At 46.0% G+C, this 20,815-nt stretch overlaps 1 protein-coding gene across 2 annotated transcripts in view; it reads right to left on the bottom strand.

The window, feature by feature from the left end:
* Positions 1-20,815, bottom strand: part of LOC139767267 (uncharacterized) — a 606,901-nt gene that overhangs the window by 387,001 nt on the left and 199,085 nt on the right. For both annotated transcript variants that reach the window (XM_071696579.1, XM_071696484.1), the window contains exons 6-8: positions 17,974-18,087; positions 16,777-17,132; positions 16,523-16,643 (exon numbers count right to left, since the gene is read on the bottom strand). In XM_071696579.1, coding sequence (XP_071552680.1) covers positions 16,523-16,643; positions 16,777-17,132; positions 17,974-18,087 — 591 coding nt within the window. The remainder of the gene's footprint in view (positions 1-16,522; positions 16,644-16,776; positions 17,133-17,973; positions 18,088-20,815) is intronic.

Here is a 20,815-nt window from a genome sequence, read left to right as displayed (position 1 = left end):
ATCCAATAATGCCTGGTGACCACTCGAATACGTGTACTTGTGTATGTCCCTCCTTTAAAACCAGATATTCCAAATCTCCAGCCCTTTTTTTCGTCACACAACTCCACAAGCAGTTCACCATTTCCATTCACATTGCTGAATACATGTCTCCCATTTATACCCTCAACTGCCACATTAATCACCATTGCACTTAAATCTTCTACCTTTAATATCCATTTTCTTGCATCAAAACTGCTGACACAGGCACTCAGCTGCTCCCAAAACATTTGCCTTTCATCCTCTTTCTCATGGTCAGATGCATAAACACCAATAATCACCCAGCTCTCGCAATCCACTTTCATTTTTACCGATATCAGATTGGAGCTCACTTTCTCACACTCTTTCACACACTCCCACAGCTTCTGCTTAAGGAGTAGTGCTACCCTTTCCTCAGCTTTTGCCCTCACACCAACCCCTGACTTTATTACTCAAGACATTTCAAAGCCATTTTTTTCCTATCACTCTTGAGCTGTGTTTCTTTCAGAGCCAGAATATCCAGGTTCCTTTCCAACAGAATAATAACAATATGGTAACATCCACACATTCAGACATCCCAGACTAAGCCTTCCAAGAAGTGCTCTCCTCACCTGGCTCCTCTACCTCCTTCGTCTTTCATAAATTGATATAAGGGAAGCAGTGAGGGAAGGTTCCAACCCAACACTCCTGCCCCATTCAGTCGCTTTCTTCGAAGAGCAGGGAATACCCTACGGATATATATAATATATATATATATATATATATATATATATATATATATATATATATATATATATATATATATATATATATATATATAAGTATTCATACTTGTTCCCCGTCATCCACTCCCAACGCTTCCCGCTCCACAGGAAACATCACAAATGCATGAAAGAAAATAAGAAATAACATATACATTTTTTTCTTCCCCCCACACCTGCTTGCCGTAACCTGCGTCGGCGAGGTAGCGCCACGAAACAGACGAAGGATGGCCACATCCTCTCGCGTCCATACTCTGTATGTCAGGTGTAAAGCACCGAAACCACAGCTCTCTATCCACATCCAGGCCCCACGGACCTTTCCAGGGTATACCCTGGACGTTTCATATACATATATATATATATATATATATATATATATATATATATATATATATATATATATATATATATATATATATAAACGCTACAGCGTACAGTCATTTCTCCATTATATTTGTCGAGCTTACCCACGAGGAGAGATCTCTAGATCACAAGAAAATCATAGTCACATCTTTCATGTCTTACTTTTAGAACTGTACACTGTTTTTTTTTCTTTTTTACGAGATGTAAGACAATGACGGATGCTGGACAAGGTGGGTGTGGTCTGGTGGCTCGGCAGGGCAGGGTGGGGCGGGTTGGGGTGGGGTTGGGTTTGCTGCCTAGGCTGGCGAAGTCTGGTCGAGACACCTGCCCCACACCACGCAATCACCGATGTCTAAGCTATGATTTACGAAATGGTTCCACTGACGTTTATGAGGAACATGACGAGTGGTTGGTTGGCAGTTCCAAGACGGTGGTGTGTCATTTTGTGATGACAGCTTAGGAGGATTGCACAACTGGAGGAGACGTGTGAGGTATCAGCTACAGAGGAGGAGGAGGAGGAGGTGATGAGAGACCACTTACCCTTATCACCCTGAGGTCAGGATGTAACATGCTGGTCCATGAAGCCAGAGACGAGTATTCAAACATTATTGGTCAGGGGTTCAAGTCAAACTAGATGGATTCTCCGTGAGCATGATGACAAAGCTGATGCTCTGGCCAAAATTGCGCTCAGTAAAGATACTCTTTGTTGGAGATAACCCGAGGCACGTGATCCAGGCGAGTGGGCCACGCTCCGGGCTGCCAGGTCCAAGATAAAGACCTCATCTCAGGTGACAACAGAGCAGATGGTAGGGGGGAAGGCATTATAAAGGAGTTTACTGCCCTCATCTCTATAGATACCTATTGTAATGTCTTCACGCGTAGGTAAAAGCAATTACAACGGTGAGCATACAAGAAGTATGAAAAAACTGACGAACTGTAAGGCGTAAAATGCTATCGATTGGATACGGAAAATCATACTGTACGCACTATGATATGCACTAGTACTGCAGTCATTAAGAGGAACGAAAAATATAGGAAGGATGAGAGTAACCTACGGCAGGTCGTCATCATCGGCAGTATACTGTTCAAGTAAGAGGGGAAGGGACAACAACTTACGGAGAGCCAGGGGTACGAGTTGGTAGCCTGCAGGCGTTCCAGGATATCGGCTGGAGAGTCTGTCGTTGGAGTGGAGTTGTCCTGGGAGGGCGTGGGGCCATTAGGCGACGCTCTACACATCTTGTATGTTGTCGTGGGACTTGGGTCGCCATGGTCGACGGCTGCGATAGACGACTGGTCTGTTCTGATGATGTCGCCGTTGTCAGGGGAGCTGCTGGCTGCAGGAGAGGGTGGCCCCGCGGCTGGAAGGGATGTGTTGGACAGCTGCAGGGTTGTGGGTCTAGTCAAGGTCTGTGGTGTCCCGCTGGAAGGCGTGGGCAGCACTAGTGACGCGGGTGTGGTGCCTGCCTGTGGTGCCTCGCTGGAGGGAGTGGGCAGCACTGGCGACCCGGGTGTGGTGCCTAGCTGTGACGAAGACGCAGAACCACCAGTCGGGTCGGGCGAGGACAGAGATGGGGCGAGTGACGGAAAGACGAGTGTAGCGGGTGACTGCGTCGCAGAGGGTGTGGTGGGTGTTGGTAACGGTGATGTGGGTGTGGTGGGCGACTGTGCCGGTGAGGTGGGTGTTGAGGGTGACTGCAGAGTGGGCGCTGCTGCTGATGTAGCGGGCAACTTGAGAGCGGAGGCGGAGAGGAGGAGCTGGGTGGGCAGGGTAAGGGCCTCGGTTAGCTCCCTGGGAGGACCTGAGAGGACCAGTCCCATGCGACGCTCCCTGAGATGGGTGCGTGGTACGGGCGAGGCGGGCGGGGGTGCGGGCGTATGTGGCGGGGCGTGTAGCACACGAAGCTTGACCGGCCCTCCCAGTGCCATATCGGTGACCAGGGTGTACCCGCCGCCGCAGCCTGGGCCCGGCATCAGCGTGGTGGGGGCGACGGTGGAGAAGCGGCGACCTGTCTGGGCACGTCCTGGCACTCAGCAGGGGGCCGCACCCCTGATCAACAGCGACCTGCACACTGCCATCTTCCACGTAGGTGAGCTGCGGCTCTGCATCCACATCCACACTCCTCCTCACCACCTCACGAACACCTTCAGCAATAATCTAAAGCAACACAGTCGTGCACGAACGACACGTGATCAATTATCCAAACACTTTGTTTTTCTCACACACTTCACAAAACGTTAATTATAAGTGTTAAACACAGGGGCCAGCGGGTGAAGAAGGACGGCCGAGTCACAGAGCACTTGGTGGAGGACACTAGAAGCGGACCTGTGTTGCTCGAGGGAGACGCTCGCCGCTGACTGACTGACTGTGTGCGGACGTCCGGCCAAATGGCGACTGGTGCCGACCGGACCTGGCGCCGGCCGCGCTACCTGGCACCGCCAGCCACCCACACCCAACCTCACCACACGAACCTTACGCACCCTACCTCGCCCCTCACATATACACATACCCTATCCTTCCATACACACCCCATACCATCCCAAGTACCTTCCCACAGCCTCACCCATCTCATCCGACTTCACACATACTCGAACCAAACCCTAACACCCCATCCTATGTTCCCCATACTTTCCTACACACCTTGCCTTGCCCAACGCAACCCAAGACAAACCATTCTACATGGCTCAATCTTCAACAAACTCCACCCCGCCCCACACAATGCCCATCCTACACGCACTCCATCCTGCCCGAACCACACCGTGCCACCACCATAACCTACGCACCCCAACACGACCTCATGTACTCTACCTCGTCCCAAATTGTACCAAGGGCCCTATCCCTTCTACGCACCGTTACCCACATATCACCTGCCTCCACACTCACTGCCTAGCTCCCCCTACGTACAACCTCATAAAGTCCCTGATCGAAGCCACGTCTTCAGTGACAACCTGACCTCCTCTTGAACCGAACACCTACAAGCGCGCCAGGACTGTGCGATCTCTCGCAAGTATTGTAGCGTGATGTACCGCCTGGTAATGTTACGTTCCGGGCGATAAAGGGCGCTAGAACGAGCGTCATTACTAAATGACCCTGCCAGTAATGTGGGCGGTGTGGTGTCGACGATACGGCATGATGGTGTGTGTGTGTGTGTGTGTGTGTGTGTGTGTGTGTGTGTGTGTGTGTGAACGGAGGGGAGGTGCAGACCACTCGCGAGTCTCAGCCACAACGACAGTGGCCCACCTTAACCCAAGAAGAGGCCGTAACATCACGAGGACACCCTACGGCAGGAGGGAGGGAGGGAGGGAGGAAAGTGCTCGCTCGAGGGATGACGGACGAACGTGCACCTAACGTACAGGGAATCGTTCTTTGTACGTTATGTTAACTGGCATCGAACACTACCTACTGGTTCGGTACTCTCTTTAAAAAAAGTGTTATGACATTTCCTCCAGGTGCAGACGTACTGAAATCGTCTTTTCTTTCGTATTCGCCAGATTTTGCTGGACAGGTAACGTGACCGTGGGGAGAGAGAGAGAGAGAGAGAGAGAGAGAGAGAGAGAGAGAGAGAGAGAGAGAGAGAGAGAGAGAGAGAGAGACGGGTGACGACAGAGGTCTATCGTCCAGGGTTGGGTTGCCTCACCAGGTCCCACACAAGTGCTTCATCTTTCACCACAGCACCTTCTTGGTGTCATCACCAAGCCATGGCCAGCCCACTGCTGGTGACCACCACACCCATGACACCCTTCTGCCACCAGCATTCCCACCACAACCACGACACCAGCATCAACCCTCTACCACCACCACACCTACGCCAGCCACCCATGGCCACCACACCTACGCCAATCATCCACCACCATCACACCTACGCTAACCACCCACCACCACCACACCTACGCTAACCACCCACCACCACCACACCTGCGCCAGCCACCCACCACCACCACCACCACTCTCACGAAAGCCCTCCCTCTACTACGCCGCCACAACAACGCCAGGGCCACAGCGTACAACTACTGACGCACACGAAAAGTACCACCTTCGTCCGTCAACATCCAATAACCCTTACTCTCCATGACTGAAGGGAAACTCAACATTGCAAACACACCGAAGAAACACTGTATAACCTCATAACTTCACAGAACCTCGTAACTTCACAGAACCTCGTAACTTCACAGAACCTCATAACTTCACAGAACCTCGTGTCCAAACATTGTAATAACGCAAGTATCGCCTTCCTGTCATCCTCATCCTTAAACAGTAACTAATAAGTATGACAATGTCTACTTATACTTAATCATTATTAGTTACTTACTACTTATCACTTAACGTATAGATATATCAGGCGTACTTTAACCGAATTGGGACGACATATACTTGAAAGCTTGCCCACCTTACTGTGAAATAATATATAAAGACGTAACAATATATATATATATATATATATCATACAAACCTCCAACAGCCACGATCGAACCCGGGACCCCTGTGCAACAGGCGGGAGCACTACCGCTAGGCTATGATCGCCCCTGATAGGGGCACGGGGGTCCCGGGTTCGATCCCGCCTGTTGGAGGTTTGTATGTTCTATGAAGGTGCGCGTTCATACGCACTTTATTCGTGTGTGTGTGTGTATATATATATATATATATATATATATATATATATATATATATATATGGGTATGGATGTGTGTGTGTGTGTGTGTGTGTGTGTGTGTGTGTTCATGCGATAGATATGTATATAACAACATGATACACGTTACAGGGGACGGGGATGGTGATGCACGATAATAACTGAAACAATGAAACTTTGTTAATAAAACAAAATCATATGTGAAAGTTACTCCCCATGAGGTTTTAATACCATGTGATGATAAAAAAAAAAAAAGCAATATAATTACAGTTATTACACAATTATTTTGTGATACTATAATACCTTTGCACAAGTCAAATTACGTAGAGAAATATACTTTCTTTTCGCGTCTGGTGACGATATTCCCAGCGATCGTAATTGGAGAAGCGTCGCTTGTGTTGTGCGTGTGTGTGTGTGTGTGTGTGTGTGTGTGTGTGTGTGTGTGTGTGTGTGTGTACACAAACGAGGGAGTTAGGCTCAACCCTACCTTGACATACGTCGATTAAAGAGAGTTTTAGTATAAAATGAGTTAGAAACTATTAACCTAATTTGTGAAGACTTTTTACGTAAGAGTTTACTTAACTAAGAAAAAAATATATATATATGTAATACTGTCGTATGCATCAGCGTTTTTTCAGACCTAATCACTACAAAAAAAATATTAACGTCACATCAAATAATGACAGACACAATCAGAGAAAAAATATTGGATCAAACTGGATATAAAGGTCATAAAATGCCTCCCGTAAACACGAACCGAACCAAATATCACGTCACTGGTCAGTGTGTACGTAGGTACACTCCACCGGGCGTGGCCAGAGAGAGAGAGAGAGAGAGAGAGAGAGAGAGAGAGAGAGAGAGAGAGAGAGAGAGAGAGAGAGAGAGAGAGAGAGAGAGACTGCTCAGGGATGCCAGAGGGAAAAGCGTCGGTCGCACCACCCCCCACCTAACCCCTTAAGGGGACAAGGTCCACCCCGCGGGCTTCACAGTAAAAGTAACACTACACCCTACGCCACCTTAAGGCTGGTGCCAGGATCAAGGGGAGGGCGGCTATAAATGGGGAGAGACGCGAGACGCCCTTACACTGCCCGCCGCACCACCACCACTACAGCAGCAGAGGTCAAGATGAGGGTAACTCACCTACGTAGGTTCGTCTCGCGAAGAATCGTTACAACAGAACCACAGGTCCACACGACAGGGAGCTCCTGGGCACAGGGAGATTCGGGAGAGACGCAAGGATAAGGTTCAGGAATAAAGCCAAAGGCATTTGTAAAAGAGAAAACTGTTTTGTCTCTTGCTTTCTTTCATACACCGTTTCCTTCTTCAAGAGTCAGGTCTACGTACACTTGAGGAGCCATGATTAATTTCTCCCTTCTTTTACCATTTTCTTCCTTCCCCCAAGATGGCCTCGATTTGGGCTTATTTTGCCCAAGCCATGTCGGTCACTGTAGATACTCATCTCTCTATCGAAAATTCCTCACAGCTTTCCTCTCAACTCTGATGGTTCTGTCATCCCATCTCTCTTGGCTCAAAGAACACACTTGATATCACTGGAACATTCACTCAATCTTGGAAGCCACACTTTACGGAAACAGCTAAGTCTGCCTCTAAAAAACTGGCAGTCCTATTTAGATGTCGAAATTCTTCCAAATAGTTGCTCCTTTTATACGAAGAATTGATACGTCCTTGTATGGAGAACTGCTCTCACATCTGGGGTGGTTCTAGCTCTGTATCCTTACCTGACAGCGTTAGTCGAAAGCGGTCCAACTTACAAACTCTCCCAAGCTAATTTCAAAACTTGACTCACTTGCCCTACGCCACAATGTTGGTTCACTTTCCTTCTTCCTGAGGTATTACTTTAGTTTGCTCCCAAGAGCTGGCTCCTTGTCTGGTCCCACTACTTGCTAGACCACACAACACCCGGAAAGCTGCTGCATCGCATGATTACTGTATGACCCTCGGTAACTCCAGGGTGGGCCGCTTTGATAACTGTTTCTTTCCCCACACCCAAAAACTTTGGTACTCTCAACCCTCTACTGTCTTTCCCAATAACTATGACCTGGTACATATCGCAAGACAGGCTTTTCACTTTCTCCAAAATTTGTAAATACTTTCTTTTGTCTCTTTCCCCTTCAATGTCTTTTTATATTTCCACTAAAGCCCAGTCTTCATGCGCACTGTTGCCCATGACTGTATCCTTCAATGTAAAAATATAAGAAATATATAAATCACTACGGAAGGTGGTGACCGAGTCTGGAAGTGTGTGTGACAGGAGCAATTTAAGAGTAAACGTGAATGAAAGCAAAGTTATTAGGTCTGGCTGGGTTGAGGTACAGTTTTACAGGGGTGGAAGACTAAATGAAGAAACTCGGAGGAAATGAAGTGTTTTAGATAACTGGGAGTGGACATGGGAACGAATGGAACCACGGAAGCGGAAGTGAGACGTAGAGTTGGTGGAGGGGGCGAAGGTTCTGGTATCACCGAAACAAAAACGTTATTTGGAAGGGCAAAAATGGGTATGTTCGAATGTACAGTAATCTCAACAATATCATATGTATGTGAGGCATGGTGGATGTGCTGGAAATGAAATGTTTGAGGACAAGAGTGTGTGCTGAAATGGTTTGGACGTATGGAGAGAACGAGTGAGGAAAAGTTGACAAAGGATATATGGGTCAGAAGTGGAGGGAACAAGGAGAACAGGGAGACCAAATTAGAGATGTAAGGATGGAGTGAAACAGATTCTGAGCGATCGGAGCCTGAAACATGCAGGAAGGTGAAAGGCGTGCATGGGACAGAGTGAATTGAAACAATGTAGTATACTGGGGTCGACGTGCTATTATTGGACTGAACCAGGCCCTGCATGTGAAGCGTCCGCAGTTATCCCATTTCGCCATCCAAGATAATGACTTCCCTTTCCAAACACCCACACATACATACACACTCACGCGCGTTATATATATATATATATATATATATATATATATATATATATATATATATATATATATATATATATATATATATATATATATATATCAACCAAAATACACGCACATATACACAAAACTCCTTCAGGGTTGCCCACGAAAAAGCCTCTACCACACGGCAACATTCTCGAGGGTTTGTTGAAGCACTCGGCTCCGGTTCACGGCGGACGTCCAGATGCCTTGATGGGCGTCCAGCACCACCACCACCTGCTACTACTACAACAGCAGCAGCAGTAGCGCCAGCAGCAGCAGAAGGATACAGGAGACGAAGAAAATGTATGGAGAAGAAAATCGTGACAACGGCAACCATCACCAAGGGAGGGAGCTGTAGAGCTGGAGAGTTCTGTAACGGTGTGTGCGACTGGTCACTAGGCGTCCGGACGGACGGATAGACGGACGGACGAACGAACGGACAGACGGACGGACGCCCATACATCTCCCCAAAACCCACACACTGTGTACTATGCTGCTACTGATCCCAACATTCTTTATCCGTTCAACGTGAACTGCGGTAAGGGTTCATAATAACACGCAGGGTATGAGCGAGTGGAGGCTCTCAGTACGAAAGGAGCGTTGAGTGGTGTGTGTGTGTGTGTGTGTGTGTGTGTGTGTGTGTGTGTGTGTGTGGGAGCGGGAACGTAATAAGAGTGGAAAATAAATCTTGTACAATTTGTCTGCTGACTTTCACAGAAGACAAACTGCCTTTTACAGAGTCATTGAAGGAGGGACTGACTTTGTATTTACAGCAGTATAATTGAGGCTATATAATTGAGCTACTCAACTCATGACTGTAAACACATTATTCAGCACGGTAGCAAAGTGGTATGATGACGCAGTGTCGCTATAAATGTACGTACTTAGGCGTAAGCTATACTCGTGGCTCTCCACACATTTCTTCGCTGTCCCGAGCCTAAGAAACGAAGTGTTTAAGGATGTTAGGAAGTGGGGTGGTGGTGGTGGTGGTGGTGTGAGAAGTGGTGGTGGTGTGAAGAAGTGGACGTGGTGTCAGGAACCACGAGATGAGGGAGCGGTTGCCAAGAGGCGAGGAAGTTGGGTAGCGGTGTTGCTGTGAGGAAGTGGACGTGGCGTTGGTGTTGGGAACCGCACGGGATGAGGAAGCGGTCGCCGAGATGTGAGGAAGTGGGGGTGGTGTTGGTGGTGGTGTTGGGAACCACGAGATGAGGAGCGGTCGCCCAAACGGTGAAAGTCAGGGATGGTAACAATCACAGACCCACCACCAGCATATTTTTAGCAGGTGCAGACGCTCGCGCCACACGTCACCCACCATTACCGCTTCCCTGGGGAGGCCTCTCCGCTCCCGCTCCCTCTCCTCACCATACACCAACTTACCAGACACTCACTCGCCTGAACGTATAGATGGGTGAACCACTACCCAGCTGTGGGCAAACTCTACTGTTATCAATCTTAAAAGACAACCTGACTCATGTATTCGAGTATGGATAATCAAACATACACCTTAACTTTAAATGCAAATGAGTCTGCCAAAAAGTCCGTCTTAAAGCAACTGTTTCTTTTGTTTTAAATTGGAAATGAATCGGTCAAAACTCCGAGCTGGTGAAGAGCGCCACCACGCCTCCTGCACTCAACCCCGGCAACAGCAGTAGGCAGGATCTAAGATTTGGCAGACACGGAAGCAGAGGGCCCGTAGTACGGATGCTCACGCCGGCTCCGTCTTCGACCTAAACAAAGGCTTTATAAATCAAACTTCCCCAGTCACGTTCAGCGTCCGACATGGCTTAATAACTGCTACAGATCGCGAGATGGGACCGGGATGTTGTTACTGGACGTACCTGTCATTCCAAGTGCTAAACCTAGTTCAGGGTTGACGTAGCTACTAACATCACGAAGTCATCAAGTAAACCTGCATCTCGTCAGTCAGGCTTTGATCACACTTGCACTGAAGCCTGACGCAGTAGGGACAGGGTGCATCGGGCCATGAAACCCATCCCTTCTCCTGAATCTCTGTAACTCCGCCTTCATTTCTTCTCGAACTGATTCCAAAGTAGTTCTTTTCGGAACTGAACACATCATCACGTAAAGAAAGTGTGTTGATTTGTCGTCTCCTCGTGGCATATCCTTCTGTCCTTAACCAAAAGTAGTACTTCCAATAACATCTGTAATGCAAAATTCCATCCCCTTTCTTTTCCTTAAACTATACGTCGCATGATTGCCACATCTAGTTTTCCCCTGCCCATCTTCCTTCCTATTAATTTGTGCGCTTTCCTATAGTTTCCTTGCGTAAGGTCTTTCGAGTATCTCACGAGTACTCTCCCAGTTACAAGTGGGTAATGCGTATGACCCGATTAGCATTAACTCTTGTGTCTTGCTAAAGTGTGCCTCCAATCCTTGCCGACTTCGTCTCGGCCTAAAAACTCAAGTTTCTCGACTTTTTGACAGAATGCGTTGGTGCAGCCCAGTCTGACAGATTGGAGGCTGTTTGAACCCTTCTAACTGTGGTCCTATCACTCTCACTTCTACTGTCTCCCGAGTCTTTGAAAATCTCCTCAACTCTCACTAAGTTAAGCCCTTAGAATCCCATTCCCTTCTCGCTGATCACTAACATAGCTTTTGCTAACCAGTATCAACTAGCGACCTTCTTTCCTATGTGCATCACCTCTGGTCCTCCTTTCTCAGGGATGTTGGTAGTGTCTTATCGTGACCTTCTACATCTCCAACGTATTAGACAGTAAGTGGCACAGGAATTTGCTTCTTGAAACTTTCTTCCTTTGGCTTTTCTGCTTGTCTTTGTTCTCTGACGCACAGGTTCTTTATCTAATCGGTCCAATGTGGCGGGTGCTGGCGGAGCAATTCAAACTTCTTCTATCAACAGTGGTGCTCCTCAGGGCCCCCATCCATTGCCTACTTTGTTTATTCTCTTTATATATGATCTCTCTTCAGCATCTCACCCTTTTCAGCCCTATGTCGATGGTTCCACACTAAACCACCTCAGCTGAATTTCCATCCAGTATTCAATTCTCATCCTCTTTCATCTCTCATTGCACACATTTCCTCTCGTAATTCCAACCCATGCGGCATCTCACAATGAGGAAACAGTGACCTGGGTAAAATCAATAGTGCAAAAACGTAATCTCTACCTATATGCCTCTCTAAATCTCCCTCTGTTCCAGCTGCTCAGTCTCGAAACCACAATCCAACCGTGCAACAACATAATGATGGGTATACCCATATCCTCCACTCAGTCCTTGAAACCCTACACGATTCACCTTACAAAATCTATTTTCCCTAAAGCTGATGGCGTTGTATAGGTGTCATTATTATCGTCACATTATTTCATTGTCATCATTATTACTACCATCATTATTATCATTATATTCATTAGTCATCATTATCATCATAAGTGGTAGTAGTAGTTTAAGGAGTAGTAGCAGCAGTAACAGAAGCAGTAATATCTATGAGCATTTATTCCATGTCTACTGGGGTCATCTTCGCTCCCGTATCTGGGTTGGCTCCTCCTCCCCCTCTCTCCCAGCCAGAGTGGAATCAACAGCACTCTGCTTCATTAACCCTCCCGCTCCCTCATCATCCACCGCGCTCCGTCCCCCGTGATGCTTCCGTTTCCCTCGATGGTCTTGTTCAGTTGGTGATGGGAAACTACAGTTCGTACAGATGTCTCGCTAGTTCCTAAGATCCTGGACGCCTCGCTCAGGGCCGACGTGTCATGACACAAGAAAGCCATCATGATCTAGCAGACCACTGACATCAAGGAGCAACGCCTAGGAATGTAAACTACGCCTGAGCTTCTTGCCAAAAGATAATTCAGCTTCAGAACACGAGCTGGGAGTGAGCACTATGAGTAATCTCACCGAGTGTGATACATATGAGTAATCTCACCGAGTGTGATACATATGAGTAATCTCACCGAGTGTGATACATATGAGTAATCTCACCGAGTGTGATACATATGAGTAATCTCACCGAGTGTGATACATATGAGTAATCTCACCGAGAGTGATACATAATCGACATTAATCAGCAAGGCTTTTTACGCGAGCGTCGCGTTCAGGACGACAGGTGCGAACTGGGGGGCGCAACTCGCACCCATCTACGAGCCCAGGACTGACACGGTGAGTGTTGTCACCACCCCAGACGCCAAATGAGGGAAAGCAACTGAAGTACTGGGCATAATTACACAACCTCTGGAACTCTTTTCAGTGGCTTCCTGCAGTCCAACGGAGGCTGCACTCTTCCCCAGGAACACGAACTCCTGTGGAGCGAGAAGGTCCTCAGCGAGACTGTACTTTAGTGGTCACATCAGAACGAGATCCACGTCCGCCACACATCACCAAACCTGGAGGGCTTCAGTGTGTGTGACATGCGTCGGGACGGTGATCCCGGTACATTACATGCCATTAGGGTGTACCGTCTACGTAAGCCGAGGAGCCAAGGCATATAAGACATCTTCAAGTCTGGTCTCGGTCTACCACGATCTACGAAGTTGGCATCGCGAGTAATCGCACCTCGGATGATGAACACTCACGATGATCGAGCGGAACGAACGACCAAGGTGGGAGAGAGACTCATAAGTACGTATGGATGTACGGCATACACGAAGCCCATAGTCGCTGGATTCCCGGAGCCTCGGATCCAGAGTTCTTCTTGGTCGAGTACAGCTTGTGACTTGGAGGTGGAGTATGGCAGGTCCCGGAGCCACTAATATACAGACGTCTGGTGCAAGAAAACACTACCTCCCACCACTGTTTAAATGGGAGGGAGCGGCCCTCGTTGTGTTTAAGGAGCGACCGTCATTTACCACACAACTTGATTTATCTCATTAAGTCAGCTCTAACGTGGTTGAAGAATTATCTGTGAAGATAAAATCTTCGTCATTCCAGCATTTCACAAAACACGCCAGGCATCTGTCATTTCATCACAAATCAAGTACGTATCGCACACTACGAGCATTAGGCCGTTCTATCTTGCCTCAGCGCAGCGACCCGCCCCTAACGCTCCTGAGGGAGGCCACACCGCCCCTCAGTTAATAACGCCTCCTGACGCAAGACCTGGCCGCTCCTCGCTCTGATGGCACGAGCGGCGCCTCAGGTAATCACCTAGAAACAACTGCTATTACAACAGTTCATACTAACAGACGTGAAGTAACATCTTAATGGGTGTGTCCACCAGTGGTAGGCCATCGGTCCAAGCTGGTACCAGTGGTAGGCCACCAGTCCACGCCGGACACCTGTGGCAGGTCACCAGCCCAACACAGCTCATCGCCAGCCTGCTACCAGCCCTATGTCCTGACCAACAAACCCAACTCACGTCTTCACACACACACACACACACACACACACACACACACAGTGTTACACCTATTATTGTGAACTTCACGAAAAAAAATGGACGAACAAGTGCATAACTATGCAAGTGAACTGTTCAATTTCCTGCTAGGTTATGCATCATGTCAACGACTGTAATGCTCAACTATTCATCACAATGTTCAACCAAGTTCACAATGGATAGACAATAGTATGTCCTCTGTAAACATCCCTGTATATCTGCCATCCTGGCTGTTTAAATGTACCACACTCACGTGCTCATCCAAAGTGTGGGAAAATCCACCTCGCCCTAATCGTACGCTCCTGTATGATCCGCTAACTAGTTATGATCATGGCCTCCCAGTTCTGTAATATCTGTAATACCTTAACTGTGTATTCTTCATCCGGTTGCTTGCCTCGATCCAATAAATAATAGCTTATTTACTGCACACGGCATGGAAAACAAGCAAGGTGGCAGCAGTAACGTCATGCTCAAAATCTGTGGAGGAAACCCAACCACAACAGATGAGGGTCGTTATCTCCTGGTTAACCGCACATCTCAAGCTGCTGTTCCACTCTCATCTGCCTCCCTTTATTCTTCTGTTTCCTGGCGCTACGCCGCTGACGCGGGAAACAGCGAGGATGTATAAAATATTATATATATATATATATATATATATATATATATATATATATATGAGGGGGGAGGGGGATGTTATTCCATGTGTGGCGAGGTGGCGATGGGAATAAATAAAGGCAGACAGTATGAATTATGTACATGTGTATATATGTATATGTCTGTGTGTATATATATGTGTACATTGAGATGTATAGGTATGTATATTTGAGTGTGTGGACGTGTATGTATATTCATGCGTATGGGGGTGGGTTGGGCCATTTCTTTCGTCTGTTTCCTTGCGCTACCTCGCAAACGCGGGAGACAGCGACAAAGCAAAATACTATATATATATATATATATATATATATATATATATATATATATAACCATACAGTAACGCTTGTTTACCAATGGCGTCTTAGCTTCGTCCCTCCCTTGTATATCAACTGCTTGCTCTACGTCTTCTATCTCATTCTTGTATCTCGGCCACTCCACTGACATGGTGGATGACGTCTGCTTTCACCCAATGGCATTATATACACACTCTGAGGTAAATGTCTCATTTCAAACGAAGCGAAGTTTTTTCTCCACCGAATCTCCATTACGAATAACTCAGAGTCAAAATATATGGTAAAATAAATGGTAAAATATGTCTTTACCAAACTTCACTGCAAGTCCATGGTTGACACTATATGGGCTTCCGTCGTTTTCAAATTCACAAAGATTTTCCAGGTCATCCAATTGGTCCTCCTGATGATCTGTTAATGCTTCTTAGACGCCGCTCCAGAGGCCAGGGAAATATCATTATAAATTCGTCCATGTATTTACCGATGACTTTTGTATCGACAAATATTTTCGTGTCTACCCTGTGTTTGTCTTCACCTACGGGGGCAGTGCTATGGGACAATATATATAAAATGCTTACTGATCCTACTGTCGGACCGCCGAAGATCAGACAAGGGATAACTACAGATAACTACAGATAACTAAGTCCTAAATCGTCGATCTTGAACAACAAATTTGGCTTGTAATGTTGTTGTGAGGTAAGGAGGATATAAGTCCTGAGGAAAGTCTAGTGTAAAATACCACAATAGGAATGAGTGTGTGGGGAAAACGCAGATCCTGATACACACTAAACATACACTAATGAGAAATAAATATTCAAAGTCCACACTAGAACGATAAGGACGCTCGTTTTACAGGACGCGGGAAGGAAATGTAAACCTTCTAGAGAAACCACGGCTCATTCACCGACTTAGACATCTCTTTCACAGGAAAACCAACTCTAAACTCCAAATATAGGAGACTCAGGAAAACCAAGAACGTCAAAAAGCAAAGGGTGAGACGGGGAACAGTGCACCGTTCCATGAATTTCCGTCATCAGCAGTACAATTCCATGTATATCCGTCATCAGCAGTACAATTCTCGCCCTGTTTAAGATTTCCGCAATATCCTTGAAATAAAATGCATATAAACGTACCTGAATCAAGCTGAAAAATGCATATAAGTGTACCTGAATCAAGGTGAAAAAGCCATACTCATCATTCATCAGAAAAGAGAAACACAAAACCGTTACCTCCCGCCTTTATGTTTGTTCTAGTTCAAAACACTAAAGAAAACGAAATTGTTTCACTCGACGATCTCAGAAAACGATATAGTTTCACGTTGAACTAAAGTAAATCGGTTGCGTTCCAAACGAGCTGTTACAGTTCTCAAAAGCTGATGGTTAATTACTCACAGTACATAAAATACATCACAGATGAATAACGAGTACCACGTTGGAATAATAAGGATTCTTTCAAATGTCTACTCTGACGTCTACTTCACGGGAAACAACGCAAAATTTCGTACTTACCGAGTTGGCCTCATGATACAGCTGCAGATGACGTGAGGACCGAGTCTGCTCATGGGTCAGCAAAACCCCAAGTACCGAGTCCACTGTCTCGACAAGCTCTCGACATTCGGTGAACCACGATCTGTTAAGACAGGAACGTATAACTCCTTCAACACCATCAGTAATAGTTACCTCACTTCGCCAGTTGTATATACCACTCGAAACGCATTGACTAAACAAGAGGGGCATTGAAGGCACACATCTGGTTTACTCACCTAACTAGAATATTGGTATGAAGTCTTTGGCAGCAGCTTTCCATCTCCCTTAAGGCAGACTTGGCACTTGAGACACAACGCTGGAGCTCCTCCAAGTCGGGGGCGGACGAGGGGGACGAGTGTGGCGGAGGAGACACGGAGGAACTGATTAGCATCTTTGGCGACGACGGTGACGGTGGTGATGATGATGATGATGGTGATGGTGGCGGCGGCGGTGGTAGTGATGACTGTAGCTGTGGTGGTGATGACTGTGATGAGGCAGGTACAGCAGGCGGTGGCGGGTGAGGGACGAGGACGCCGCTCCCCTCAATGTGTGACACACACGATCTCACCGAATCGAGGAGGACTTCCCGAAGCTGCAGGAGGAAAGGCCCGAGTTCACCAGTTAATGACACGCTGTCCTTTTCGGTGATGAGATGAACAAGGAAAGCGAAAATAATCACAATGTCCATATCGTATGTGAGGAAGGAAAACATATATATTATAAAGCAATCCTAAAAAGAGCCAAGATGCCACCATAGTGACACGAATGTTTCATCTATGCTCTTCTGAAATCATACCAGGGAACACGAAAAGAATTCACACAGCAGCAGGCCACTGGATCCTTTTTCCGAGGCTGTTTGTGACAGTGGGGGAAATCAGATACACCAGAGGTTTGTGCCTTCGGGAGCAAAAAAGCAAAATGAGACGTCAACACTTGTGATAATGCCAGCCATCAACTCTGAAGCGAAGTATTCATCAAAACTATTTTTAAGCCTCTCTACGGTGGTGCTTTTAACTGCTCTCCCGGATATGTATAAACAATCCTGTGGATGAACACGCTTTGTGCTTCATTCAAAGTAAACTGTTTACTCGTGAGTTTGCATCCATTACTACGAGTGACCTTAGGCCGATCTAGCCTTATTTAGCGGCTTCAATTGCTCAACATACGGATCATGAGCACGGCTGACTTATCTTCAGGTCATCGGAGATTCGTACACCCAAGTCTATTTTCCTCATTTACGTTTTGTGACACACAAGAGAATTCACGATGTAGCTCGTCTCCTTTATTCTTACTACAGATCTGTAAAATTCTTAAAACTTGTCCACATCAGCATTTGCTTGCTTCCTATATGACCAGTCTATCAGCTTGTGTATGCCAGCTACGCAGAGAAAGACACGAGTGTGAAACAAACACAAAAAAATTTTATTACTCACCTCCCAGAATGTAAGCCAAGCTTGGGGGTCAAGCTCCAGTGTCCCCCCGAACTGTGGGCTAAGCTGATCACGTGACACTCTCCGGTGGAGGTCATCTTGGCTGATGACCTCGGCCTGTAAAGAAAAAACGGAATATACTTTGCAATACCAAGTTTATAACTTCTCTAATTTATATAAGGAAACAGAGTTCCACAGCAGCATTCCACACTCACACACAGGCAATAGATAATGTTATTCTATCAATGAGTTCCACCCCAGCATTCCACACACACACACAGGCAATAGATAATGTTATTCTATCAGAGTTCCACCCCAGCATTCCACACACACACAGAGGCAATAGATAATGTTATTCTATCACTGAGTTCCACCCCAGCATCCTACACACACACAGGCAATAGATAATGTTATTCTATCAAAGTGAACCAGTCAAGCAAGCCATGGTCGCTGTGGACACATTCTGAACCTCGTCTGCGCATAAATGATGACAGTGTATCAGGGAATAACTGAGGAAGGCGAGTGGTGTGTGTGGTATACAAGGCCGAAATGTCCCTCGCCTCCTAAGCACGGAGGACCCATGAGAGAAAATGTTATACAAGGATAATTCAGTCATATATTTCAAAGGTCGGGGGACAGGTTTTCGAACCTTTAAAGACCTTTGTCTCACAGACATGATGGTATATGTGGAAAGATCACAGATAAAGTGAGGCGGCTTTTGCCCCCCGGGGAGAAGAGGGATGGTCGACGTAAGAGATGGGAGTAATGAAACAGTGGTTTATGTGGGTGCTGAGTCGATGACTTTGTGGTCGACCAGAGTATTAGTTACAGCGTAAATTCTGAAAAAATTAAGAACCCCGGTAGCAGCTTGGAGGCATATATATATATATATATATATATATATATATATATATATATATATATATATATATATATATATATATATATATATATTCCTATGAGCCTACGGGGAAAATGAAACACGAAAAGTTCCCAAGTGCACTTTCGTGCAACAATCACATCATCAAGAGATATAAACAGTCAGTTGATATACATCGAAGAGACGAAGCTAGGACGCCATTTGGTAAAGTTTACCAAACATATATATATATATATATATATATATATATATATATATATATATATATACACTGTGTGAACTCCGTCATAAGTTATAGCCGATTCCAAGGGTTTTTCCATAAGAAGTGAAACTGGGGACCGTATATTGATGTTTCTACCAAGACACTAAACTTCAAGGGAAAAATTATATACAACACTAAATCATTAACTGCCACAGATGTCAAAACGCTAAATATGTAAAAACGAGCGTGAAAATGTAGATTATCGAAGGCCAGTGATAACAAGACACCTGCAGACCTCTCCTCAAGGCGAGGGCAGCCAGGTGGGTCACCGAGTGCCACGACGCCAAACCCTACCAAGGAGCAGACTAGCGCAACACGGCACTACTCACACTTGTGCTCCACTCCCGCTGCCAGTCGAGCCTGTAATGCCAAAGGGCGTCGTCCATCGCCTCTGAGGTACAGAGTGGAGAATCGGACCAAATATGAGAGGGACTCTCGGTCTGTTAGCGCCAACGTCTACCTCCATATTGCTGTGGCGGAGCTGCTGAAACAAACAAAGGATTCGACCTCTCCCGCACCGCCTTTGTACGCTACCAGGCCAACAACAGCTGGTGCTATAGAACCTCGAAGGAGCAGAACGGACAGGGTGTACCATCTCTCTCTCTCTCTCTCTCTCTCTCTTACCTCTACCTGGCGCAGTTCACCTTACGCACCCTCTCCAGCCATGTAATTGTAAAGTCTACGAGTTTTTCTTCTCTTATCTGAGCTAAAAGAAGTTTAAGAAGTTTAAAGATAAAGCAAAATTTACTGTTTGGACTATAACTTCTCCACGACACTTTTTATATTCCCATGTGGCCACTACATGACTACTTCTGACACCGTGGAGAGAGCAAACAGCTCCTAGCAAGAACCAGTCTATGATCACATAGCGTCAAGGTCATGTGGCTCCCCTGTACGAAGACTGTGGCCTCCCCTGCACGAGGACTTCTGATCCCAAAAGCAGTTTAGCTCTTAAAATAAACATGCGACTCTTAGCAAATGGCTGGAGCTTTCAGAAGAACTTTTAATTCTCTAAATACCAACGACTAGGCTCTTCTACGTACAGCAATCAGACTCTTCTACAACAATCAACTGCCTCCTATACAACAACAACTAGGCAGGTCCACAATCAAAACCTTCCTCCTTAACATTAATATCAATGCGTCTCCTTGATACAGAGTCCCTAGAATAGAACCTGGAAATTATGTACTAATATATATATATATATATATATATATATATATATATATATATATATATATATATATATATATATATATATATATATATATATATATATATTCTTTTCTTTCATACTATTCGCCATTTCCCGCATTAGCGAGGTAGCGTTAAGAACAGAGGACTGGGCCTTTTTTGAATATCCTCACCTGGCCCCCTCTGTTCCTTCTTTTGGAAAATAAAAAAAAAAAAAACGAGAGGGGAGGATTTCCAGCCCCCCGCTCCCTCCCCTTTTAGTCGCCTTCTACGACTCGCAGGGAATACGTGGGAAGTATTCTTAATCTTAATATATATATATATATATATATATATATATATATATATATATATATATATATATATATATATATATATGATGAATACATTCTCCCATTAAGATGAAGGAAAGCAAAAAATAAAAAGAAAAAGCTAAAGGAAGAGGTGAGAGGTCAAGGAGGGAGGCACAGGTCAAGTGGGACTCAGAGAGAGAGAGAGAGAGAGAGAGA

Source organism: Panulirus ornatus, chromosome 1 (assembly GCF_036320965.1).
Source record: "Panulirus ornatus isolate Po-2019 chromosome 1, ASM3632096v1, whole genome shotgun sequence".
NCBI lineage: Eukaryota > Metazoa > Arthropoda > Malacostraca > Decapoda > Palinuridae > Panulirus > Panulirus ornatus.
The sequence above is the reverse complement of the archived record's forward strand: the minus strand, read 5'-3'. Positions and strand labels throughout refer to the sequence as shown.